Source organism: Zeugodacus cucurbitae, chromosome Y (assembly GCF_028554725.1).
Source record: "Zeugodacus cucurbitae isolate PBARC_wt_2022May chromosome Y, idZeuCucr1.2, whole genome shotgun sequence".
Lineage (NCBI taxonomy): Eukaryota > Metazoa > Arthropoda > Insecta > Diptera > Tephritidae > Zeugodacus > Zeugodacus cucurbitae.
Window position 1 is genome coordinate 4,382,282 of NC_071673.1, and position 27,321 is coordinate 4,409,602.

Consider the following 27,321-nt stretch of genomic DNA (forward strand, 5'->3'; position numbering starts at 1 on the left):
TCTCACCACGCTTCCTTCTTGTGAACTTATTATTGGCCCATGTATAGTATTGCGGGACTTCCTGGTATAGAAGTGTTTTTGCGAATTCATCTTCATTACATAGCTCAAAAAAAGCCAGCAAAGTTGTGTTACGTGGATTTTGGGCCACTTGTTCTGCCGCTTCTGCGGTAAAATACACCCTTTGGAGATTTTCTAAGTGAACAACTAACTGCAAGACTGTAGGATGTCGCTCGATGATCGGAAATTCCAATATCCGCCAGGCAGCTTCGGAAGTACTTATGTAGCGGCCATTCACCTAGTTTTCCACTTCATCATTTGGGTTTCTGACGCCAAACGTGGCTTGATCCGATCCTTTATTTATGCATTTACAAATGTATTTGATGGCTTGAACTAGTTTTCCACTTCATCATTTGGTTTCTGACGCTAAATGTGGCTTGATCCGATCCTTTATTTATGCATTTACAAATGTATTTGATGGCTTGAACTGAGTGACAGTACTCAACATGTATGTGAGCATTGAACGTCCTGCACAAAAGTGGAGAATTATCTATAGTGAAATTACTGCCTCTGATATTGAGCGAAGCGCTCTGACCTCCACTTGCGGCATCACGACGACGATATACTGGATATCCGTCATCTCCGGTTTGAGTTTCGTTGACCAAACGTCAGAGGGCAGGAGTGCAAGTCGAGTAGAGTATTTCGTACTGTACTACCTATTTATTAAAATTAAATCATAAAACTTATTCAATTTTTTTATATAAAAAATCGCTGCTTATTGGGACAAAACTATAATAGTTAGAGGTATGATGTCGCGTTTTTTGGAGATAATGATTAGTTCTACAAATTTGTAGTACATGACTTTGTTATATCTTCAATCGTTTTTGCAGCGTTCTCGATTAAAGAAAGTTTTTTGGTATTTTTTTTTTACATTATCGCAGTTTTGGTAAAGAACCATATTTTTTTAAACTAAACTAGCAGACCCGGCGAACTTCGTACCGCCTTAGTGTAAATTTGATGCACTACTTTATTTTGTATAGCTGACCTATCTTATGTATGCGTACCTATTCAATTTGAACTGGAATCTATAATATCCTCCATATAAAAAACGAATACCTATAACAAATTGTTTGTATGGGAGATTAGAAAAGTGTGAATTTTAGACATTTTCAGGCAATTTTTCTAAAATTTTCTCTCCGTAAGACCCATTCTCAAACCCCCTGGAATACACACAAAAAGAATCAGGCAAATCGGTCAAGCCGTTTTAATGCTATGTCGTGACAATGGAAAACGGGTTTCATTTTTATATATATAGATTATTATTAAGCGACAATTATTTTTAATTCCGCACAGGACCATTCAAAAATTTCAAAATTTTTAACTCGTGATATCTTTTGAATGGTATGTCAGAATCTAATAATTCAAAAAGTTATATAAAGGTTTTGAAGTATTTTTTTACATTATCGGATTTTTGGTAAGGAACCCTATTTTTTTTAAACTAAATATAGCCTATGTCACTCAGGGATAGTATAGCTTTCCAACGGTGAAAGAATTTTTCAAATCGGTTCAGTAGTTTCGGAGCCTATTCGAGACAAACAAACAAAAAAACAAACATTTCCTCTTTATAATAATAGTATAGATTATTATCATGCGACAATTATTTTTAATTCAATTTAATTTAATTTAAGTTCTACAAAATTGTAGTACATCACTTTGTTATATCTTCAATCGTTTTCGCAGCATTCGCGATTAAAGAAAGTTTTTTGGTATTTTTTTACATTATCGGATTAAAAAAATATTTCTTCTCAAAGTGGGCAGTAAAAGAAGTAAGTTTGGGAACCACTGATCTAAAATTTGATATTTTCTTGAAATTATTCTAAGCTATTTTCGTTGAACTATTTTACGCAACAGTCTTTAGAAGAATGTGCAACTTACTGACTACAAATATGACTCGATAATCTCATAAAACAGAAAAATTCTCCCCGGGTCAATTGACCCGTTGTGGTAGATACAAGGATTACTCAGAATAAACAAAAAAAATACTTTTATAACTGTACATTTATTACTTAAAAAAAGTCATGAAGTCAAATGTGCAAACGCAATAAAATTATACGTGCAATTTCAATGCAAAAGTTCAAAATGGGTCATTTGATACGTTATGGTATGTTTAATGTTAATGCTTAGCTCTGCTAATGTATCAATTTCCTATAGGATTTTCTTAGTTTCTGACAATTCACCCGCTGGTCCGCAATTGGACCTTCTCTATATTAAACATTCTCTGAATAGCTAAATCATGGACAAATAAAATGCATCTTATCTTATTTAATTCTTTCGTTTAAAAATTAATTGTGTTAGCGCGAGCTCGCAACTATAATTTAATTTATTTGAAAGAAAAACAAGTAAGGAAGGGCTAAGTTCGGGTGTAACCGAACATTTTATACTCTCGCAATTAATTTAACACAAATATTTTTAATATAACAAACAATTTGACTCACATATTCGGCATATATATGGAACTAGCGACCCGCCCCGGCTTCGCACGGATGCAATGCTGATGCTAAAGACATTACAGAAAAACTGTGAACATTGTAATGGATGTTGTTATTATACATATAGCGGCTTCGCACGGGCACTAAACATGACATTTACACAAATATTCACAATTTTTTGCGTTGAATTAAAAAAAAAAATATGTTTTATATTTTTTTTGTTTTTGTTTTTGTATTTTTTATATTTTTTTACGTTTTATTTTTTTTTTGTTTAATACGTTTCTTTTGTTTGTTTTTTCTCAATATCAGGTTTTTTTGTTTATATTTTTAATTATTGCAAAGAGGTTATAATCCCAAAAGAAAAGCCTTTTATTGTGTTAGATGTTGTTTTATTCAGTGTGTGTGATTGGCGTTGCAACCGTTTAGCCGGTTATAGCCGAATCGACGATAGTGCGCCACCTGTCTCTCTCCTTCGCAGTTCGGCGCCAGTTGGAGATCCCAAGTGTAACCAGGTCGCTCTCTACCTGGTCCCTCCAACGGAGTGGAGGCCTTCCCCTTCCTCGGCTTCCTCCGGCGGGTACTGCATCGAACACTTTCAGGGCTGGAGTGTTTTCGTCCATTCGGACAACATGACCTAGCCAGCGTAGCCGCTATCTTTTTATTCGCTGAACTATGTCAATGTCGTCGTATAACTCGTACAGCTCATCGTTCCATCGTCTGCGGTATTCGCCGTTGCCAATGTTCTGAGGACCATAAATCTTGCGCAAAATTTTCCTCTCGAAAACTCCTAGTGTCGTCTCATCTGATGTTGACATCGTCCAAGCTTCTGCACCGTAAAGCAGGACGGGAATGATAAGCGACTTGTAGAGCTTGATTTTGGTTCGTCGAGAGAGGACTTTACTGTTCAATTGCCTACTCAGTCCAAAGTAGCACCTGTTGGCAAGAGTTATTCTGCGCTGGATTTCGAGGCTGACATTGTTCGTGTTGTTGATGCTGGTTCCCAGGTATACGAAATTATCTACGACCTCGAAGTTATGACTGTCAACAGTGACGTGGGAGCCAAGACGCGAATGCGCCGACTGTTTGTTTGATGACAGGAGATATTTCGTCTTGTCCTCATAAAATTTTCTCTCCGTAAGACCCATTCTCAAACCCCTTGGAATACACACAAAAAGAATCAGGCAAATCGGTCAAGCCGTTTTAATGCTATGTCGTGACAATGGAAAACGGGTTTCATTTTTATATATATAGATTATTATTAAGCGACAATTATTTTTAATTCCGCACAGGACCATTCAAAAATTTCAAAATTTTTAACTCGTGATATCTTTTGAATGGTATGTCAGAATCTAATAATTCAAAAAGTTATATAAAGGTTTTGAAGTATTTTTTTACATTATCGGATTTTTGGTAAGGAACCCTATTTTTTTAAACTAAATATAGCCTATGTCACTCAGGGATAGTATAGCTTTCCAACGGTGAAAGAATTTTTCAAATCGGTTCAGTAGTTTCGGAGCCTATTCGAGACAAACAAACAAAAAAACAAACATTTCCTCTTTATAATAATAGTATAGATTATTATCATGCGACAATTATTTTTAATTCAATTTAATTTAATTTAAGTTCTACAAAATTGTAGTACATCACTTTGTTATATCTTCAATCGTTTTCGCAGCATTCGCGATTAAAGAAAGTTTTTTGGTATTTTTTTACATTATCGGATTAAAAAAATATTTCTTCTCAAAGTGGGCAGTAAAAGAAGTAAGTTTGGGAACCACTGATCTAAAATTTGATATTTTCTTGAAATTATTCTAAGCTATTTTCGTTGAACTATTTTACGCAACAGTCTTTAGAAGAATGTGCAACTTACTGACTACAAATATGACTCGATAATCTCATAAAACAGAAAAATTCTCCCCGGGTCAATTGACCCGTTGTGGTAGATACAAGGATTACTCAGAATAAACAAAAAAAATACTTTTATAACTGTACATTTATTACTTAAAAAAAGTCATGAAGTCAAATGTGCAAACGCAATAAAATTATACGTGCAATTTCAATGCAAAAGTTCAAAATGGGTCATTTGATACGTTATGGTATGTTTAATGTTAATGCTTAGCTCTGCTAATGTATCAATTTCCTATAGGATTTTCTTAGTTTCTGACAATTCACCCGCTGGTCCGCAATTGGACCTTCTCTATATTAAACATTCTCTGAATAGCTAAATCATGGACAAATAAAATGCATCTTACACAAATATTCACAATTTTTTGCGTTGAATTAAAAAAAAAAATATGTTTTATATTTTTTTTGTTTTTGTTTTTGTATTTTTTATATTTTTTTACGTTTTATTTTTGTTTGTTTAATACGTTTCTTTTGTTTGTTTTTTCTCAATATCAGGTTTTTTTGTTTATATTTTTAATTATTGCAAAGAGGTTATAATCCCAAAAGAAAAGCCTTTTATTGTGTTAGATGTTGTTTTATTCAGTGTGTGTGATTGGCGTTGCAACCGTTTAGCCGGTTATAGCCGAATCGACGATAGTGCGCCACCTGTCTCTCTCCTTCGCAGTTCGGCGCCAGTTGGAGATCCCAAGTGTAACCAGGTCGCTCTCTACCTGGTCCCTCCAACGGAGTGGAGGCCTTCCCCTTCCTCGGCTTCCTCCGGCGGGTACTGCATCGAACACTTTCAGGGCTGGAGTGTTTTCGTCCATTCGGACAACATGACCTAGCCAGCGTAGCCGCTATCTTTTTATTCGCTGAACTATGTCAATGTCGTCGTATAACTCGTACAGCTCATCGTTCCATCGTCTGCGGTATTCGCCGTTGCCAATGTTCTGAGGACCATAAATCTTGCGCAAAATTTTCCTCTCGAAAACTCCTAGTGTCGTCTCATCTGATGTTGACATCGTCCAAGCTTCTGCACCGTAAAGCAGGACGGGAATGATAAGCGACTTGTAGAGCTTGATTTTGGTTCGTCGAGAGAGGACTTTACTGTTCAATTGCCTACTCAGTCCAAAGTAGCACCTGTTGGCAAGAGTTATTCTGCGCTGGATTTCGAGGCTGACATTGTTCGTGTTGTTGATGCTGGTTCCCAGGTATACGAAATTATCTACGACCTCGAAGTTATGACTGTCAACAGTGACGTGGGAGCCAAGACGCGAATGCGCCGACTGTTTGTTTGATGACAGGAGATATTTCGTCTTGTCCTCATTCACCTCCAGACCCATTGGCTTCGCCTCCTTATCCATGCGGGAAAAAGCAGAACAAACGGCGCGGTTGTTGCTTCCGATGATATCAATATCATCGGCGTACGCCAGGAGCTGTACACTCTTGTAGAAGATTGTACCTTCTCGGTTTAGCTCTGCAGCTCTTATAATTTTTTCCAGCATCAGGTTAAAGAAGTCGCACGATAGTGAGTCACCTTGTCTGAAACCTCGTTTGGTATCGAACGGCTCGGAGAGGTCCTTCCCAATCATGACGGAGCTTTTGGTGTTGCTCAACGTCAATTTACACAGCCGTATTAGTTTTGCGGGGATACCAAATTCAGACATCGCGGCGTAAAGGCAACTCCTTTTCGTGCTGTCGAAAGCAGCTTTAAAATCGACAAAAAGGTGGTGTGTGTCGATCCTCTTTTCTCGGGTCTTTTCCAAGATTTGGCGCATGGTGAATATCTGGTCAGTTGTAGATTTTCCAGGTCTAAAGCCACACTGATAAGGTCCAATCAGTTTGTTGACGGTGGGCTTTAGTCTTTCACACAATACGCTCGATAGAACCTTGTATGCGATATTTAGGAGGCTGATCCCACGGTAATTGGCGCAGATTGTGGGATCTCCCTTTTTATGGATTGGGCAGAGCACACTGAGATTCCAATCGTCAGGCATGCTTTCTTCCGACCATATTCTGCAAAGAAGCTGATGCATGCATCTTATCAGTTCTTCGCCGCCGTATTTGAATAGTTCTGCCGGTAATCTATCGGCCCCCGCTGCTTTGTTGTTCTTCAAGCGGGTAATTGCTATTCGAATTTCTTCATGGCCGGGTAATGGAACATCTGTTCCATCGTCATCGATTGGGGGATCGGGTTCGCCATCTCCTGGTGTTGTACTCTCACTGCCATTCAACAGGTCGGAGAAGTGTTCCCTCCATAATCCCAGTATGCCCTGGACATCGGTTACCAGATTACCACCTTGGTCTCTACATGAGGATGCTCCGGTCTTGAAACCTTCGTTAAGTCGCTTCATTTTTTCATAAAATTTTCGAGCATTCCCTCTGTCTGCCAGCTTCTCAAGCTCTTCGTACTCACGCATTTCGGCCTCTTTCTTTTTTTGTCTGCAAATGCGTCTCGCTTCCCTCTTCAGCTCTCGGTATCTATCCCATCCCGCACGTGTTGTGGTCGTTTGCAATGTTGCGAGGTAGGCAGTCTGTTTTCTCTCCGCTGCGAGACGGCACTCCTCATCGTACCAGCTTGTTTTTTGTCGTTGCCGAAAACCAATTGTTTCGGCTGCAGCGGTACGCAGTGAGTTTGAGATGCCGTTCCACAGTTCCCTTATACCGAGATGCTGATGAGTGCTCTCAGAGAGCAGGAGTGCAAGTCGAGTAGAGTATTTCGTGGCTGTCTGTTGCGATTGCAGCTTTTCGACGTCGAACCTTCCTTGTGTTTGTTGACGGGCATTCTTTGCTGCACAGAGGCGGGTGCGTATCTTCGCTGCGACCAGATAATGGTCCGAGTCTATATTTGGTCCTCGGAGCGTACGCACGTCTAAAACACAGGAGACATACCTTCCGTCTATCACAACGTGATCGATTTGGTTCCGCGTGTTTCGATCAGGAGACAGCCAAGTAGCTTGATGTATTTTCTTATGCTGGAATCTGGTACTACAGACGACCATATTTCGGGCCCCAGCGAAGTCGATCAGCCTCAGGCCGTTTGGCGATGTTTCGTCATGGAGGCTGAATTTTCCGACTGTTGTGCCAAAGACACCTTCTTTACCCACCCTGGCGTTAAAATCACCAAGCACGACTTTTACATCGTGGCGGGGGCAGCGCTCATAGGTGCGTTCTAGGCGCTCATAGAAATCATCTTTGGTCACATCGTCCTTCTCTTCCGTTGGGGCGTGGGCGCAAATCAGCGATATGTTGAAGAACCTCGCTTTGATGCGGATTGTGGCTAGACGTTCATCCACCGGGGTGAATGCCAGGACTCTGCGACGGAGTCTCTCTCCCACCACAAATCCAACACCAAATTTGCGCTCCTTTATATGGCCGCTGTAGTAGATGTCACAAGGACCCACCTTCTTCCGTAGAAGTTAGAGTATTTGACCAGTTGACCAGCTGCTGGGCCAGTAATAATAGTTGCTACAATTAAATTGTCCTTTAACTCTTTAATAAGCAGCCTCGTCCCATTACACATGTTCGGAGGGCTTAAATTTTTTAAAAGCATTATTGGAGTTCCGATTTTTAGCGACAACTCATGTGGTGGCAGTCCAGAAGGGTTCAACGAATTTAAAAATTCCTGTGGATAATCGACTGCGTCTTCGATATTAGTCACATTGTCGATTGATTTGTATGTTTTTATTTGGCCGGGGACGTTTTGAACTATTAGATTGTTTATTTCATTAACAGTATCATTCTTAGGAGACACTATAGCCCTAGAACATAGCCAATGAAAGTCCTTTTGGTGCAAATTCTCGATATCAGGGTATATAGCATCTATGGAGTATTTGACCTAGAGACTCATCCAGAAGAATGTCACAATGATCACTTAAATTTGGAGTGGGAAAAATTCCTTCTCCAAGTTTTAGCAGTTGTTGTGGGAAATCGCTATCAGTGATTCCATGAACATGAGCTCTCATATTCGTTCGTAATTTCAATGTTTCAATTGAAGCCCATAAAGGTGACGATTTCAAGCATGCCTTGATGATATCTGCTCGCGTACCTCTGTTAATAAGGGGAGAGTTTGTCGAAAATCTCCCGCAAAAATAAAAGTAATCCCGCCCATGACTGCAGAGAAGTTCCTTAGATCCTGTAAGGTTCTGTTCACGGCTCTATGGCTCATCGTGCATTCGTCCCACATAATCAATGAGGCGTCTTGTAGTAATTTACCAGTGAGCAGTTTTTCCATCCGTCAAGAGAGTTGCAGCAATTCCTGAGGAAGCAACTGCTATTGCTATCTTCCCCGATTCTCTTATTTTAGCAAGTATTAAATTAGCAAGAAACGTCTTTCTTGTTCCAGCGGGTGCATCCAAAAAGAAAACTTTTCTTTTGTCATTAATGACGCTATCGGCTATAATTTCAAAAGCATCTCTTTGATCTGGGACTAATTTTGGCAGGTTTTCATTAACAAAAGCGGTCAAATTATGTGTATCATAGCGATTAGTCATTGTCTCTGCTCCATTATTTTCTGTACGAACTGAACATGGTAATCCAAAGTCACTTAGGCTTTTATCATTTAATTGCATCAGTTTATTTTCTATTTGTATCAGACCTTGGTTTTAAACTTCCGCATTGTATGGTAAGTTTACATTTTGTTGTCTGATTCTGTGTCTAATATCTTCACATAAATTGTCTTTGAAAATGTCCCGTAATTTTAATGGTTCCGATGGCTGGCAAAATAAAAGTATGACTACAAACAATTCTCTCAGTTGTTATGAACATTGAGAAAGCAAAGCTTCTCTGAGAGTATTTTCCCAATGGTCATCGTTTTCTAGCAAACCTCTAGAACGGCAAGCAGCTTGATATGTTTCTTTGAGGACACCGTCAACGGTTTTCAAGTACTGGAATGAGGTTGGGCCTCGTACGTGATGTAGCAACAGCCTAAGATAGAAACACTCGGATTGAGAAGGATGGACACAGTAGACTCTGCCTAAAGCTGCATTTTTTTTATTCCTGGATGACCAACTACGTTCTCACCACGCTTCCTTCTTGTGAACTTATTATTGGCCCATGTATAGTATTGCGGGACTTCCTGGTATAGAAGTGTTTTTGCGAATTCATCTTCATTACATAGCTCAAAAAAAGCCAGCAAAGTTGTGTTACGTGGATTTTGGGCCACTTGTTCTGCCGCTTCTGCGGTAAAATACACCCTTTGGAGATTTTCTAAGTGAACAACTAACTGCAAGACTGTAGGATGTCGCTCGATGATCGGAAATTCCAATATCCGCCAGGCAGCTTCGGAAGTACTTATGTAGCGGCCATTCACCTAGTTTTCCACTTCATCATTTGGGTTTCTGACGCCAAACGTGGCTTGATCCGATCCTTTATTTATGCATTTACAAATGTATTTGATGGCTTGAACTAGTTTTCCACTTCATCATTTGGTGTCTGACGCTAAATGTGGCTTGATCCGATCCTTTATTTATGCATTTACAAATGTATTTGATGGCTTGAACTGAGTGACAGTACTCAACATGTATGTGAGCATTGAACGTCCTGCACAAAAGTGGAGAATTATCTATAGTGAAATTACTGCCTCTATTGAGCGAAGTGCTCTGACCTCCACTTAAGGCATCAGGACGACGATATACTGGATATCCGTCATCTCCGGTTTGAGTTTCGTTGACCAAACGTCGCGACTATTTTTTGTGCAAATGCCGTTTTTCATACGTGGTGCTGTTAAGTTATGTTCTCCGCATGGTCCGTGCACCATATTTTTAGTTACGATATCGTACAATATTGGATCGTTTTGTTGGTTGGAAAGTTCCGCAACTATGACCCTATCAATTTTGTCTGGTTGTATTTTTGTCTCTAGCCAAGACAGCATATGACAGTGTGGTAAACCTCGCTTCTGCCACTCCACACTCACCATGTAACATTTTACTTTGCCGAATATTTCATCTTTGTTGAATAATTTTATGAATTTCTTCATTTTTAAGTGAAACACCCTTGAAATGATGTCATGACGATCGAAAGATCGCTGACCAGGTAGTAGTTCCGCTTTAATTTCAGGCCATTCAGGATTGCACGTAAACGTGACAAATAAGTCTGGTCTCCCGTAGTTTCGGACATACGTCATCGCGTCTTGTGTTTTTTCATGCAGGTAACGTGGAGAACCTGTAAATGAAGATGGTAAGATTACGCGCTTACCGATATTTGATGGGTCAACATTTCCGGCTTGATTTAAAGCGTCTCTGAGATGAATGTATTCTTCAGCCCTTAGTCTCTGTTGGTTACGACATATGTAATTCAATCGTTTCGATATCATTTTTGCCATCATGTCTACAATATATTGGCTAAATAAGTCCCTGTAATAATGTAATGGATTAAAATTGTTAGCTCTAACCATCAACCTGATTGCATAAAATTACATGCACGTCACAGTTTTGTTACGCGCTGTACCTTCCTGTGGAATGGTTAAATAATAACCGTCTTCTCCTTTAACGAACATTAAGGGATACTGTAGTGGATCATATGATCGATGTAACTCGGATACCCTTTTAAGTTGGCCATCTCTTCCGTGCAGCACTATGTATCTGGGCCTTTTTCTTCGTCAAACAAGAGAACAGCTACATCGTTTACAGCTGGAGAATTGTATCTACCCGGGTGAGCAGACTGCGGTGGGCGGTCGGAATGAATAATTAGCTTTAAATTATCCGAAGAGTTGCGTTCAATATTTTGTTTAAAGCTTCGTATATATACGTTGTGGCTTTTCAGTGCTGTCTGTAGTTCATTAATTAAATCTATTTTTAGCGTTGGAGCTATGTTTGCCCTCAACGATAGCTGATCTGCGCTTGAAATAAAATATATCTGTAGGCATTGTGGATTTTGGCCTGATGGTGGTAAAAGGCTACCAATAAGATGATATACCTGGCCCTCTATCTATTCATGTCGCCGAATTGGACGGAATTTGGACTGTTGAGCATAATCAATCTGTGCTTCGTATTTAAAAGCCGATCTGTTACTGTGAGCTACAACTCGATTGCGAACTCTAGCTCTTGAGTCTGTTGTCGTTCTCTCTGGTCTTGAAGGCGTTGGGAACGCTCAGAGCTTGATTCCCTAGTGCGGGATTGTATACTTCTGGAATTTTGCTCTTCAAGCCGCTGCAAACGCTCAGTACTTGAGTATCTCGCGTGTGCACATGAGAAGTTCTTAAATTTTGTTCAGCTAGGCGCTGAGAACGCTCAAGACTGGACTCCCGCGAGCGTCTTTGAGAGGTTCTCATGTTTTGTTCAGCGAGCCGTTGCGAACGCTCGGTACTCGACTATCTGCCACGCGATTGCGCCACATATTCTCTCTGACTTAAAAGACGATTTTCAGTTTCAGATGAAGATTCATTATTTCGACATATGGGCCCTGGCCTGGGAATTATTTCTAGAAAGTTGAGATCTTGTTCTTTTGGTCATTTTTTTTAAATGATAAAAGAAAAAAACGCCTTTAAACTAATCTTTAAGCTTCTTATAACTACCTACTATAACAACATACACAACTACTACCTATTTATTAAAATTAAATCATAAAACTTATTCAATTTTTTTATATAAAAAATCGCTGCTTATTGGGACAAAACTATAATAGTTAGAGGTATGATGTCGCGTTTTTTGGAGATAATGATTAGTTCTACAAATTTGTAGTACATGACTTTGTTATATCTTCAATCGTTTTTGCAGCGTTCTCGATTAAAGAAAGTTTTTTGGTATTTTTTTTTTACATTATCGCAGTTTTGGTAAAGAACCATATTTTTTTAAACTAAACTAGCAGACCCGGCGAACTTCGTACCGCCTTAGTGTAAATTTGATGCACTACTTTATTTTGTATAGCTGACCTATCTTATGTATGCGTACCTATTCAATTTGAACTGGAATCTATAATATCCTCCATATAAAAAACGAATACCTATAACAAATTGTTTGTATGTGAGATTAGAAAAGTGTGAATTTTAGACATTTTCAGGCAATTTTTCTAAAATTTTCTCTCCGTAAGACCCATTCTCAAACCCCCTGGAATACACACAAAAAGAATCAGCCAAATCGGTCAAGCCGTTTTAATGCTATGTCGTGACAATGGAAAACGGGTTTCATTTTTATATATATAGATTATTATTAAGCGACAATTATTTTTAATTCCGCACAGGACCATTCAAAAATTTCAAAATTTTTAACTCGTGATATCTTTTGAATGGTATGTCAGAATCTAATAATTCAAAAAGTTATATAAAGGTTTTGAAGTATTTTTTTTACATTATCGGATTTTTGGTAAGGAACCCTATTTTTTTTTAAACTAAATATGGCCTATGTCACTCAGGGATAGTATAGCTTTCCAACGGTGAAAGAATGTTTCAAATCGGTTCAGTAGTTTCGGAGCCTATTCGAGACAAACAAACAAAAAAAAAATATATTTCCTCTTTATAATAATAGTATAGATTATTATCAAGCGATAATTATTTTTAATTCAATTTAATTTCATTTAAGTTCTACAAAATTGTAGTACATCACTTTGTTATATCTTCAATCGTTTTCGCAGCATTCGCGATTAAAGAAAGTTTTTTGGTATTTTTTTACATTATCGGATTTTTGGTAAGGAACCCTATTTTTTTTTAACTAAATATAGCCTATGTCACTCAGGGATAGTATAGCTTTGCAACGGTGAAAGAATTTTTCAAATCGGTTCAGTAGTTTCGGAGCCTATTCGACACAAACAAACAAAAAAACAAACATTTCCTCTTCATAATCTTAATATATAAAAATCACGTGTCACGTTGTTTGTTTTCGATGGACTCCTAAACTACTGAACCGATTTTAATGAAATTTTTAACACTGTGTGCAGTTTGGTCCAACTTGAAAGATAGGATAGTTTATAACTCTCTTTATAGTCGCATTATTTATTTATTGCAAATTATTTGTTTATTATTAACAAAAAGCTATCCACCAGTTGGTGGCGCTAAGTGCGCTATGTTACAGTTGATGGCGCTACATTTCTTTCAAAATTTTCATGGATTTAGGCTGTCATAACAAAAGCTGCCACTTGCTAAAAACATTAAATGAAAATGCGTTGTTTGAAGTTTATATTATTTGTGGTAAAGTTATACGAATCTATGACTTCCAATATTCTAAATTTAAGCAAAAATCACATACAATCCGTGAAATAAATAAAGTTATGTACATATGTATGGTCAGACAAATAAGCAATGCTGCCACTCTTTTCCAGTAAATCTTCCTCGAATTTGGGAAATTTCAGAGGAATTTAGGAAATCGCAGAGTTGATTTCTGCATGTATTTCCTAAATGCAAAGAAAAATTTCATTCATTTGCATTTAGGTATAGAATTTTGTATGGCTAATGCCCGGTTTCACAGTCCATACTTAAGTTGTGCCTAAATAAAATCTTAGCTAAGTATTGTTGCAAACTGAGTAGTCGTTTGCGTTTCACAGTCAATGCTTAATTTCTATAAAATTTTATTATGATATATGGCAACGTTATGGGCAACATATGTTTTACAAATGTCATTCATAAAAATATGTTTGAAATATTTAAATTATAACAGACAACACATAAATTTGCAAGGAAAATTATATCAAAATTGATGAAAAAAACAAAAGAACCCCAAATTTCATCACTAGCGAGTCGGAGCACCTATGGGAACTGAAGGAAAAGTATAAGCTGTTATTGAAAGCTGTTATTCAAAGCAAAATCAAAACAAAAATCAGCTGTTATTTAAGCATTGCTTAAGCCTAAGTATGAACTGTAAAACACTATTTTCCTGTTTTATCTTAAGCACAACATAAGTATGGAGGACATTTGGAGTTAAATTTAGAGCTATATGTGCTATTGCAGTAGATGGCGCTACATGAGAATACATTTATTTATGCAGATGCTGTTATATTAAAAGTCCAAACGTTTATTTTAGCTAAAATTTATTAAACGTAAAACGTGTGTTTAAAATTGTGTAATGTTAGCGAGTTGGGGAGCCATCTTCTTTATTTGTTTACACGCTACACAACAAAACAAAGAACGAACTTCGCCAAAAATATTTAAATTGATCAGAGACGTTATTCCTGAACATTCCATACAAATAAATGGCCTTGAACAGAGTTCAAAAAGCGTTTTAACTATTTCAAATAAAAATTGGGCGGGGCGAAGTTCGCCGGGTCAGCTAGTATTAGTATAGATTATCAAGCGACAATTATTTTTAATTCCGCACAGGACCATTCAAAAATTTCAAAATTTTTAACGCGTGATATCTTTTGAATGCTATGTCAGAATCTAATAATTCAAAAAGATATGTAAAGGTTTTGAAGCGATCTTAAATAATAAATCATTTATTTCGATAAGGATTAATACTAAGGTATAAATAAAGAGCCTTTTCTAGTAGTGGTATTTTAATTACTTTTTTATATAAAATCGCTTATTGTGACAAAACTATAATAGGTAGAGATATGATGTCGCGACGTTTTTTGTAGATAATGATAAGTTCTACAAAATTGTAGTACATCACTTTGCTATATCTTCAATCGTTTTCGCAGCATTCGCGATTAAAGAAAGTTTTTTGGTGTTTTTTTTTTACATTATCGGATTTTTGGTAAGGAACCCTATTTTTTTTCAACTAAATATAGCCTATGTCACTCAGGGATAGTATAGCTTTCCAACGGTGAAAGAATTTTTCAAATCGGTTCAGTAGTTTCGGAGCCTATTCGAGACAAACAAACAAAAAAACAAACATTTCCTCTTTATAATATTAGTATAGATATTATTATTAAAGTCCATTGAAAGTTGGAAACCCTATTATTAGGTATATGGGAGTTAGGTGAAGTTATGACCCGATTTCACGTATTTTAGGCACGGAGGCATATTATTAAAGGAAAGATATTCCCTCCGAATTTCTTCAAAATATCTGAGAGACTTACCTATATTTTCGGTAAAAAAAAGATAAGCTCAGAGGTTCTCATGTTCGATATATGGGGCTTTGAAAATTTATGGTCCGATTTCGACGATTTTTAGAAGGGCGATGCCACACTATAAATGTAGTATTTGTGCAAAGTTCTGTTCCGATATCTTCACTAGTGCTTACTTTATATATTGTAAAGTAAACGGTTCAGATCGTCTTAGAAGTTCTGGTATATAGGAAGTAGGCGTGGTTGTGAACCGATTTGGCCTATTTTCACAACATATCATTGCGATGTAAGGAAACTATTACAAACCAAGTTTCATTGCAATCGGTCGAGTAGTTCCTGAGATATTGTTTTTGACCCATAAGTGGGCGACGCCATGCCCATTTTCCATTTTGTAAAAAAATCTGAATGCAGCTTCCATCTGCCATTTCTTATGTGAAATTTAGTGTTTTTGACGTTTTTCGTTAGTGAGTTAATCCACTTTTAGTAATTTTCAATCTAACCTTGGTTATTATCCGATTTCTTTAATTTTTGGACTGTATAAGGAAATGAGTAAAAGAAACGACTGTAGAAGGTTTAATTTAAAAAGCTTTATTGGTTTGCGAGTTATATACAAAAAACATATTTGGAGGAGGGGTTACGCCCACTTTAAAAAAAATTACATCCAAATGTGCCCCTCCCTAATGCGATCCTTTGTTTCAAATTTATTTAATTTATAACCCCATATCTAACTCATTTATTTTTTGGTGACACAAACAACCGTTATGTGAACAAAACTATAATACTCTGTGCAACATGTTGCGATAGAATTTATATGTAAATCTATTTTCCCTATTGCTTACGATTTTCGTCTAATGTTCTGTCAATGGGATCTATAATCATTATTAGATCGGGGGGATCGAAATACATATATATGGACAAAGTTTTAATTTGATTTAATTTAAGGTCTCTCATTTTTTTCTTAAATTAAGTTATTTTTACTTTATTCAGAATAAAAAAACTGAACTGGCAATGCTTCTAATTCAATATAACCGCTATGATAGCTTATGAAAAGCCAATATATCGTATGTTTTTTAAGTCTTCTTAATTTAATAGCTTCTTAAGTTGCTTGTCAAATAACACGCCTAAATTTGTTGAAGTCTAAGTCTGCTACCCAAATATAGATAATATTTTTAACGAACTACATTAATCTGACAATAATAACTTATTATAAGTCAACTATTAATAGCTAATTATTGAGGTATTTATTTTTCAGTATCAGTTTCGCTCAATCAATAACGGAGAAGATTTGACCACTAAGTCAAAGAATGTAAGTAATACCTAAAATTTATAGAGTTAAGAGTAACAATACAGTGGTAGTCAAAATTTGCTGTAAATAGCATTCTAAAGTACTTAGTGGTACTAAATCAATCCGGATATACAATAATTCACCTGACCATGACATTGTACTTATCAATCGGCCTTTTCTATTCCTATGTGACTATTGACTAGATTTTATAACATGACAATGTTCCATATCATGAAAGATTGTTACCTACAAAACCTTTAAATGAAGCAAATCAAGTTGGCCTGCTTAGACCACCGACCTAAACTTTCATTAAAATGTTTGGACTTTCGTTAAATATCAGAGAACAATTAATAGAATGACAGAAAACTCTGAGATTACCGAAATTTGGTCCAAATTTAAAGTTAACTTAGAGCACAATTGGTTTGATAGCATCAGTTATCAGCAATTATGAATTTAACCCCTTAAAATAGTAGCTTAGGCTAAACATTAAAATTTAAAAGTTACCATTAACTAAGAACAGGATAATAAAGCTTAAGTTGTGTGTGTAAATACTTGTCTTTGTTTTCTTGTAAATACTTTTGACTATTGCGAGTCATCAGTTCATTTGCCCATTTCTCTGTCATATGGGAATAGATCAAGGTTTTCAATAACATAGCATTTTGTTAACAACAACAAGAACAGAAAAAGGCGTTTTTTGTAGAATTTGTAAAAAATGTTCGATGCGTAAATAATTTTGACTGCTTCGTATATGCAGTACCTACCACTACTCAAAGTTATGACGGTAATTGACACAGATTGTGGGATCTAAATTTTTTGGATTAGGCAGAGCTCACTGAGATTCCAATCGTCAGGCATGCTTTCTTCCGACCATATTCTGCAAAGAAGCTGATGCATGAACCTTATCAGTTCTTCGCCGCCGTATTTAAGTAGCACGGCCGTTAATCTATCGACACCCGCCGTTTTGTTGTTCTTCAGGTGTTACTATTCGAATTTCTTCATGGTCTGGTAATAAAATATCTGTTCCATCGTCATGGATTGGGGAGTCGGGTTCACCATCTCTTGGTTTTGTTTTGTCATTGAATGGTCGTCTGTAGTACTAGATTATTGCATAAGAAAATACATCAAGCTACTTGGCTGTCTCCAGATCGAAAAAGCCACAATCAGATCGATCATGTCGTGATAAATAGACAATATGTCTTCAGTGTTTTTGATGTGCATACGCTCGGAGGTCCTAATATCGACTAGGACCAAACTCATCGACCACACCACGAGCTGGATGGGATAGATATCGAGAAAAAATTAAGCGACTTACATCATGTGAGGACCAAGGTGTTAAGCTCGTCACTGATGTCCAGGGCGTACTTGGATTATGGAGGGAACACTTCACCACCCTGCTGAATGAGGATAGAACCGATGTTTTATTGCCCGACCATGAAGAAATAAGTATAGCAATTATCCACATGAAAAACAACAAAGCGGCGAGGGCCGATTGATTGCCGGCTGAGCTTTTCAAATTCGGCGGCGAAGAACTGAAAAAATAAGCTATTCATCAGCAAGCCCGACGATTGGAATCTAAGTGTACTCTTCCCAATAGGTTATATCGAGCGTTTTGTGTGAAAGACTAAGATCCGTCACCAAATTGATGGATCTTATCAGTATGGCTTTAGACCTGGAAAATCTGCAATTCACCAGATCTTCACCAATCCCAAAAAACCCAGTATCGGCATGCACCATCTCTTTGACGATTTATAAGCTACTTTTGACAGCACGAAAATTGAGTGCCGCTATGTCTGAATTTGGTACTCCCGTAAACTGACGTTGAGCAACACCGTTCGATACCAAACGGTCTTTAACTTCTTTTAGTTGATGTTTGAGAAAATAATTCGAGCTGCAGAGCTAAATAGAGAAGGTTCAATGTCCTATAACAGGGTACAGCTGCTGACGTACGCCGATGATATCGATATCATTGGAAATAACACCCGCGTTGTTAGTTCTACCTTTTCCAAACTGGATAAGGAAGTGCATGTTGATAGTCATAACATGCAAGTTGTAGATAATTTCGTTTATCTGGGAACTAGTATTAACAACAAAAACAATGTCAGCCTAGAAATCTAACGCAGAATCACTATTGCCAACAAGTGCTACTTTGGACTGAGTAGGCAGTTGAAAAGTAAAGTAAAGTAAAGACAAAACGATATAGCTATCAGCTGTAAGAGTTATTCGACGACATTGACATAGTTCAGCGAATAAAAAGACAACGGCTGCGCTGGCTAGGTCATGTTATTCGAATCGACGAAACCGCTCCAGCTTTGAAAGTGTTTACTGGTGGTATCCGGGGAAGACCTCCACTACGTTGGAAAGACCAGGTAGAAAAGGACATGGTAGCACTTGGGATTCTCAAATGGCGCCAAACTGCCAAAAGGAGGAACGAATGACTCGCTGTTGTATAGAAGAAGATTTCGAACAAGTAATATAGAAAACAAAGGAAATTCAATTGCGTATGACCGCTTGAAATAACAAGATTTAATCTATTATTACGTAAGCTCTATTGTAAACCATTCAATGCTGGTATAAGATATTAGGCAATTAAAACTTTCTGTGACTACCCTTGAAATGTTTAGGTTTATTTAATATGGACGGCAAGTACTTTTTCTGTCCTAAAATATTTTCATAACTTATAGATAAGTATGTTTGTAATAAGATTTCTTTATATTAAAAGAATATGTGCAAAATGAACTATCTACTATGGAAATGAGTTATGGGTGTTAATTTCAAATTACCTCGATCTAATCCTAAGCGAACGAAGTCAGTTTGGTGAGAGTAGCTGGACATATGCCATAGAATAATGCAAATGAACTGGTTTTTAGCAGTAGTTAAAACTATTTAAACAGTTAAAACTATTTAAACACATTTTTAAGTACAGTAGATATCGGTAATATGACGAATAGCTTTTATGCAAATTTTGTTATATGCAAAATTTTTATATTTCAACGCATTATGAACAGCTTTATTATATGAATTTTGTTGTTTGAATGCAAATCGTTTATAGGCAAATATCGCATTTATGCAAACAATTTTCAGCTAAAATAAAATCGTTACCTACAAATTTTAATCGTGTGGTAACAACATGTGTGGTAACAACAAAACAAAAACAAAACCACCAACAACCAAAAAATCCTTGCTGCTAAGTACGAAGTGAGTATTATCACCATTTCACAAAAAAAAATATTGAGAGCAAGATCAACGCCATAACAAATCCCAACAAGAAACGGGATAAAAAAAGCGCACACGTAAATTTGGAGAAAGCTTTGTCCTGCTTTGATAAAATTCGATCGGAAAATGGGATTATTAGCGGCACTGTCCTCCTTTCCGAAGCACAGGAATATGCTTTAAACTAAACAATGATTATGTGCCAGAACGTAGTTGGTTGAAGCGTTGGTTCCAGCAAAATGCTATTAACCCTCCATTACTAACCTTAGGGTCGAATCGACCCAGACACGCAAACTAAATTAAATTAACAAAAAATAAAGAATATTTTTTACCGCAAGATATATGTGTAATCTAAATTTGTACATATTTAAACGTTTATAAACAATAAGAATAAGAAACATGTAAAATATTATGTATAAAAAATTGTTTTAAAAAATAGCCTGGGTCGATTAGACATACATAACTGAAAAATTTTTGCATTAGTCATTCCAATTTTTCTTTTTAACATTTTACTTTTATGCTGGATAACTTTTTTAGCTATGTTGTAATGAATACAAACTTAATTTCAATTTAAGTATATAAATTAATTTTTTAACACATCATTTTATAAATTTAACAATAAAATACTACAATATACTAAAAGACGTATACGTTTTAGCAACTTATAAGTTTAAACGATTTTAATAGATAATACAAATGAGGATCGATAAGACCCATGGTTAGTAACCATGCGACATGATTTGAGGTTAGTAATGCAGGGTTAACTGGCAACAAGTGCAGACGCCTTCATTTCTAACCGTTTGCCCCATATTGTTGACAAGTTTTCTCCCGATTGCATATTTGATGCGAATGAAACTGGGCTATACTACAAGGCGTTACTACATGGGAGCTACAAAGGCAAATATGAGAATCCAAAGGGATTCAAAACTCAAGAGCAACGTTTAATATTTCTTTTTCTGTGCAATGCAATCGGAACTTACAAAAGTGCATATTGCATTGGAAAGTCGGCTAAACCACTTTCCTTTAAGGGAAAACAGCTACCGCTGCCCTATTGTAATAACCGAAGCGCTTGGATGACGAGTGTTATTTGGAAAAAAATTCTAATGGATTTGAATCAAAGTCTTCAAAAAGATAAAAGGCAGATATGTGTGATTGTTGGCAATGCTCCTTGCCACAATACAGATGCGAAATTCTCAAACATTGCAATTGAATTTTTGCCACCAAATACAACTGCACTTATACAGCTACTTGATCAAGGTATCATTCACTTATTTAAAACGGAATACCGACAAATCCTCATAAAAAAATATATTTCTGCGTTAAAGAAGGGCTTATCCGGGATTGACCGCTACTGAAGGTGAAAACTATGAATGGTGCAAACTTGATAACGAATACATTCAATGCGATAATGAACTGGTATGCTTTGGAACCATGTCCGACGAGGATATAGTTGCGAACGTAGTGTCAGTCAATGAAAATTCAATTGAGATTCAAGATGAGGAAGTTTTTGCGCAATCTGATTCTTGTATTAAATACCCCTCAACGAAAGAGGTCTAGCTAAGCTTAGATTCTCTGCTTGACTATTGTTTTTTCATAACAATTTAGATTCTTTAGAGGCTTTTGAAGACATTGAAGATTTAATCTTAGAAAACTCAGAAAAGTCAGATTAAAATAACAGGTTTTTTTTTAAATAACTTTTAACAATGAAATGAATGGACTGAATTCAATATTTAATTTTATTCAATAATACATCAATACGATATTTAGCTGAAATAAAATGTTATTTTTTAGTAGCTTATGTTCTTACTAAACCTTTGTATTATATTTCATGTAAGCAATTTTTTGTTTACATCGAATTGATGGGTATATGCATATGATTTGCATATAAACTATTTCCGCTTGTTTGCAAATACCGTATGTACGCAAAAATTATTTTACATTATAACAATTGCATATAACCGATATCTACTGTATTTACACATCGCAATTTAGAATTTATGATTGGATTTACACGGTATGGCAATATCTATATAAACGGCTGGACCGATTTCACTATTCGAGCATGGCCAAGAAAGGTTTAGATAGTAAGTATATATAGAACAAGTAAGGAAGGACTAAGTTCGGGTGTAACCGAACATTTTATACTCTCGCAATTTATTGATGTAATTTACCCTTAGGCACTGAGTTAAAAAAAATCTCAGTGCAGCTTCCTTCTGCCATTTCTTATGTAAAATTTGGTGTTTCTGACATTTTTCTTTAGGGAGTTAACCCACTTTCACTAATTTTCAACCTAACCTTTGTATTGGAGGTGGGCGTGGTTATTATCCGATTTCTTTCATTTTTGGACTGTATAAGGAAATGGCTAAAATAAACGACTGCAGAAAGTTTGGTTTATATAGCTTTATTGGTTTGCGAGTTATATACAAAAAACCTATTTGGGGGTGGGGTCACGCCCACTTTTCCAAAAATTACATCCAAATGTGCCCCTCCCTAATGGGATCCTATGTTCCAAATTTCATTTTCATAACTTTATTTATGGCTTAGTTATGACACTGTATAGGTTTTCGGTTTCCGCCATTTTGTGGGAGTGGCAGGGGACCGATTTTGCCCATTTTCGAAAGCAACCTCTTCAGGGTGCCAAGGAACATATGTTCCAAGTTTCATTAAGATATCTTAATTTTTACTCAAGTTATCGCTCGCACGGACAGACGGACGGGCAGACATCCGGATTTCAAATCCACTCGTTATCCTAATCATTTATGTATTTATAACCCCATATCTAACTCTTATATTTCTTGGTGATACAAACAACCGTTAGGTGAACAAAACTATTATACTCTGTGCAACAGGTTGCGAGAGTATAAAAATTGCGCGGAAGATTGCAATAACAGAACTTTATATGATCTATGTATGTATATCTTTCTTACGGAGAGAAAAATTAAAAAAAATTGTCTGAAAAAGTCTAAAATTCGCAGTAATCATAGTAATCACAGTAAAATAGTAATCTCGCATACAAACAATTTGTATTCTATAGATATAAAAACGAATTGCTGTTCATTAGTCTCGCAAAAAGTCGAGAACTGCCACATCGATCTGGCTAATTTTAGTCTTGAAATATTCGCGCATGGCCAATAAAGGTTTTGAACAAGTAACAGAACTTTATATGAGTTGACAACAAAATTAAAAAAAAAGAAAACATAAAACAATATTATTTTGAAGGTAGTCATTGTTGCTTTGTTAAACTATTTTTGTCATTGTTAAATTGTATAAGGTTGTGTCGATAGCCCAAAACAGTTTGTAACAAGTAAGGAAAGGCTAAGTTTGGGTGCAACCGAACATTTTATACTCTCGGAATTTATTTATTATTAAAAAATAAAACACAATACTGACCCATGTATATACATATAGAAGAATAGAATAAGGAAAATCATCATACAGAGGTAGTCAAAATTATTTACACATCGCACGTTTTTTACATGTTTCAGAGAAAAAGCTTTCGCTTGTTGTTGTTGTTGTCGCAGGGTAACAAAATGCTATGTTGTTGTAAACCTTGATCTATTCCCGAGCGAATGAAGTCGGTTTGGCAAGAATAGCTAGAAATATGGCGGAGAAATAAGCAAATGAACTGAAGACTCGCAGTAGTCAAAAGTATTTACACACATTTCTTTTGCGTCAAAAGTATTTACACACGACTTAAACTGTATTATCCTTTTCTTAATGAATGATAATTTTAAAAATTTTAATGTTCTGTCTAAGTTACTATTCTAAGGTGATAAATTCACAATTGGTTATTTCGCCTTTGGCCTCAAAACTAGACTGCTATCTGGTTCGAATTGATTCTACCCAATTGTGCGCTAAGTTAAGTGTTAATTTAGGCTGAATTTCGGTAATATCGGTATTTTCGGTCATTGCATCAATTGACCTTTTCAGTAAAGTTTAGATCGGCGATCGTCACTGGCCAACTTGATTTGATTCACTTAAAAGTTTTGTTAATAACGATCCTTTATGAAATGGAGCATTGTCCTGTTGTAAAATGCAGTACCCAAAAAGTTATCCTGTCACCTGTCTATGTCGTCGAATAACACATACAGCTCATCGTTCCATCGTCTGCGGTAATCACCGTTGCCAATTCTTAAGGGACCATAAATTTTCCGCAAAACGTTTCTCTCGAAAACTCCTAGTGCCGTCTCCTCGGATGTTGACATCGTCCACGCTTCTGCACCGTAAAGTAGGACGGGAATGATGGAGACTTGTAGAGTTTGGTTTTTGTTCGTCGAGAGAGGACTTTACTTTTCAATTGCCTACTTAGTCCATAGTAGCACCTGTTGGCAAGAGTGATTCTGCGTTGGATTTCCAGGCTGACATTGTTATTGCTTTTAATGCTGGTTCCCAGGTAGACGAAATTATCTACAACTTCAAAGTTATGACTGTCAATAGTGACGTGGGAGCCAAGACGCGAATGCGCTGACTGTTTGTTTGATGACAGGAGATATTTCGTCTTGTCCTCGTTCACCACCAAACCCATACGCTTCGCTTCCTTATCCAGTCTGGAGAAAGCAGAACTAACGGCGCGGGTGTTGTTTCCAATGATATCGATATCATCGGCGTACGCCAGTAGCTGTATGTGTATGATTCTATTGTCACGGGTCTTCTCCAAAATTTGGCGCATGGTGAATATCTGGTCTGTTGTTGATTTTCCAGGTCTAAAGCCACACTGATAAGGTCCAATCAGTTTGTTGACGGTGGGCTTTAGTCTTTCACACAATACGCTCGACAGAACCTTATACGCGATGTTGAGGAGGCTTATCCCACGGTAATTGGCGCAAATTGTGGGGTCTCCCTTTTTGTGTATTGGGCAGAGTACACTAAGATTCCAATCGTCAGGCATGCTTTCTTCCGACCATATTCTGCAAAGAAGCTGATGCAAGCACCTTATGAGCTCTTCGCCGCCGTATTTGAATAGCTCGGTCGGTAATCCATCGGCACCCGCCGCCTTATTGTTCTTCAAGCGGGTAATTGCTATTCGAATTTCTTCACGGTCGGGCAATGGAACATCTGCTCCATCGTCGTCGATTGGGGAATCGGGTTCGCCATCTCCTGGTGTTGTACTTTCACTGCCATTCAGCAGGCTGGAGAAGTGTTCCCTCCACAAACTCAGTATACTCTGGTCATCAATAACTAGATCACCTCTGGGGGTCCTACAGGAGTGTGCTCCGGTCTTGAAACCTTCAGTTAGTCGCCGGATCTTTTCGTAAAAGTTTCGAGCATTACCCCTGGCGGCCAGCTTGTCAAGCTCTTCATACTCACGCATTTCGGCCTCTTTCTTTTTTTGTCTGCAAAAGCGTCTCGCTTCCCTCTTCAGCTCTCGGTCCCATCCCGCTCGTGTTGCGGTCGATCGCAACATTGCGAGGCAGTCTGTTTTCTCTCCACTGCGAGACGACAATCCTCATCATACCAACTGTTTTTTTGACTTTTCCGAAAACCAATGATTTCGGTTGCAGCTGTACGTAAGGAGTTTGATATGCCGTCCCACAGTTCCCTTATACCGAGATGCTGATGAGTGCTCTCAGAGAGCAGGAGTGCAAGTCGAGTAGAAAATTGTTCGGCTGTCGGTTGTGATTGCAGTTTCTCGATGTCGAACCTTCCTTGTGTTTGTTGACGTGTGCGCTTTTCTACACAGAGGCGGGTGCGTATCTTAGCGCTACAAGATAGTGGTCCGAGTCGATGTTGGGACCACGAAGCGTACGCACATCAAAAACACTGGAGACATGTCGTCCATCTATCACAACATGATCGATCTGGTTGCGAGTGATTCTATCCGGGGACAGCCAAGTAGCTTGATGGATTTTCTTATGCTGGAATCTAGTACTACAGACGACCATATTTCGGGCCCCGGTGAAGTCGATCAGCCTCAGACCGTTTGGTGATGTTTCGTCATGGAGGCTGAATTTTCCGACTGTTGTGCCAAAGACACCTTCTTTACCCACCCTAGCGTTGAAATCGCCAAGCACGATTTTGACATCGTGGCGGGGGCAGCGCTCATAGGTACGTTCTAGGCGCTCATAGAAGGTATCTTTGATCACTTCGTCCTTCTCTTCCGTCGGGGCGTGGGCGCAAATCAGCGATATGTTGAAGAACCTCGCTTTGATGCGGATTGTGGCTAGACGTTCATCCACCGGGGTCAACGTCAATGCCAGGACTCGATGACGGAGTCTCTCTCCCACCACGAATCCCACACCGAATTTGCGCTCCTTTATATAGCCGCTGTAGTAGATGTCACAAGGACCCACCTTCTTCCGTCCTTGTCCCGTCCATCGCATTTCTTGGATTGCGGTGATGTCAGCCTTTACTCTTACGAGGACATCAACCAGCTGGGCCGTTAAACGTTTGCAGTGGTCGTCATCAAAATTGGGGTCTCTCATCCGAGGCTGTTTTTTCTTTTACATTGGGGGGTGTTTTTTTGTGGTGGGTCCCAAACCCTACGCACAACCGCATAAGCGAGTTTCGCCTTCTCACTTTTGCTCGCCTCCAAACGGAAGTCTGTTGGCTACCCAGGGGATACTTGGTCTAAGACCGGAAGTCGTGAGCTGCTTGAGTCACATGTAAAAGAATAGTTCCTGGCCACTCCCAAGTGAATGACAGTCAGAAACTTTCCTCACTTACGTGAACTTCTACATATGACTCCATCCATCCTCCGGAATTACGGTAAATGAGAGATGAATCGCTTTTTATAGCTTCGGAAATATTGACTACTTTATGCACAACGCAGGTGTTCATGTTAATTTCTTTCAATGTCCTGAGCAATGTAGCATCATTAACTGATACTGTTTTGGTGCCTCCAGTGAACAGTTGAAGTAAACGCAAGTGCAATTTTCGGTGCCGCGGAAAAGTCTAAATAACATTGTTAAACTGAATGCGAATCCGAATTTTTTGTGCATGAAATGAAGACACAGAGTCCTGGCATGGATTGAATGTGACTTCACTTTTGTGGTTTGCGGAATCTTGTAAAAACAAAGGAAACAAAATTGCTTAAACGATTTTTTAGTGAACCCATGTTTATAAAAACAATTTGTGGAAAGAGAAAGAAGAAGGGAGAAAAAAAAACAACACAAAGCGTTATTGTGGATGCAGACAACCGTACTAAACACGTGCGTAAGCAAATGATTATATGTACAATCAGCCGTTCTCTTCTTACAATTACCAGCTGTGATCAAAGCTGCCATACAGGTTTAATAAATACAGCATACAAAGTTTTATTCCAAACTGCATTACCGACCAAACGACAGGTTACTAACACCCAGTAGGGAAATCGCTAAAAATAAAAAATAGCTGAACCTCAACATGAGGTGACGCCGAGAAATAGTCCAAGCGCGTTTAGAGTGAATACAATTAAAGAGTTACAAACGGCTAACTCTCTTGTAAATGAAAGACTTAAAACCTTAGAAGCGATTACACAAAGATAATATAGCACTAAAAAAGAAAATGAAGAACTGAAAGCCAGTATAAGCAAGCCTGCTAGTA

General features: G+C 37.6%; 1 protein-coding gene across 8 annotated transcripts in view; it reads left to right on the forward strand.

Annotated features, from left to right (window-relative positions):
• The window catches only part of LOC128923552 (protein rtoA-like), a 2,411,103-nt gene that overhangs the window by 598,864 nt on the left and 1,784,918 nt on the right, over positions 1-27,321 (forward strand). For all 8 annotated transcript variants that reach the window (XM_054235822.1, XM_054235824.1, XM_054235823.1 and 5 more), the window contains one exon: positions 16,558-16,611. In XM_054235822.1, the coding sequence (XP_054091797.1) occupies positions 16,558-16,611 (54 nt within the window). The remainder of the gene's footprint in view (positions 1-16,557; positions 16,612-27,321) is intronic.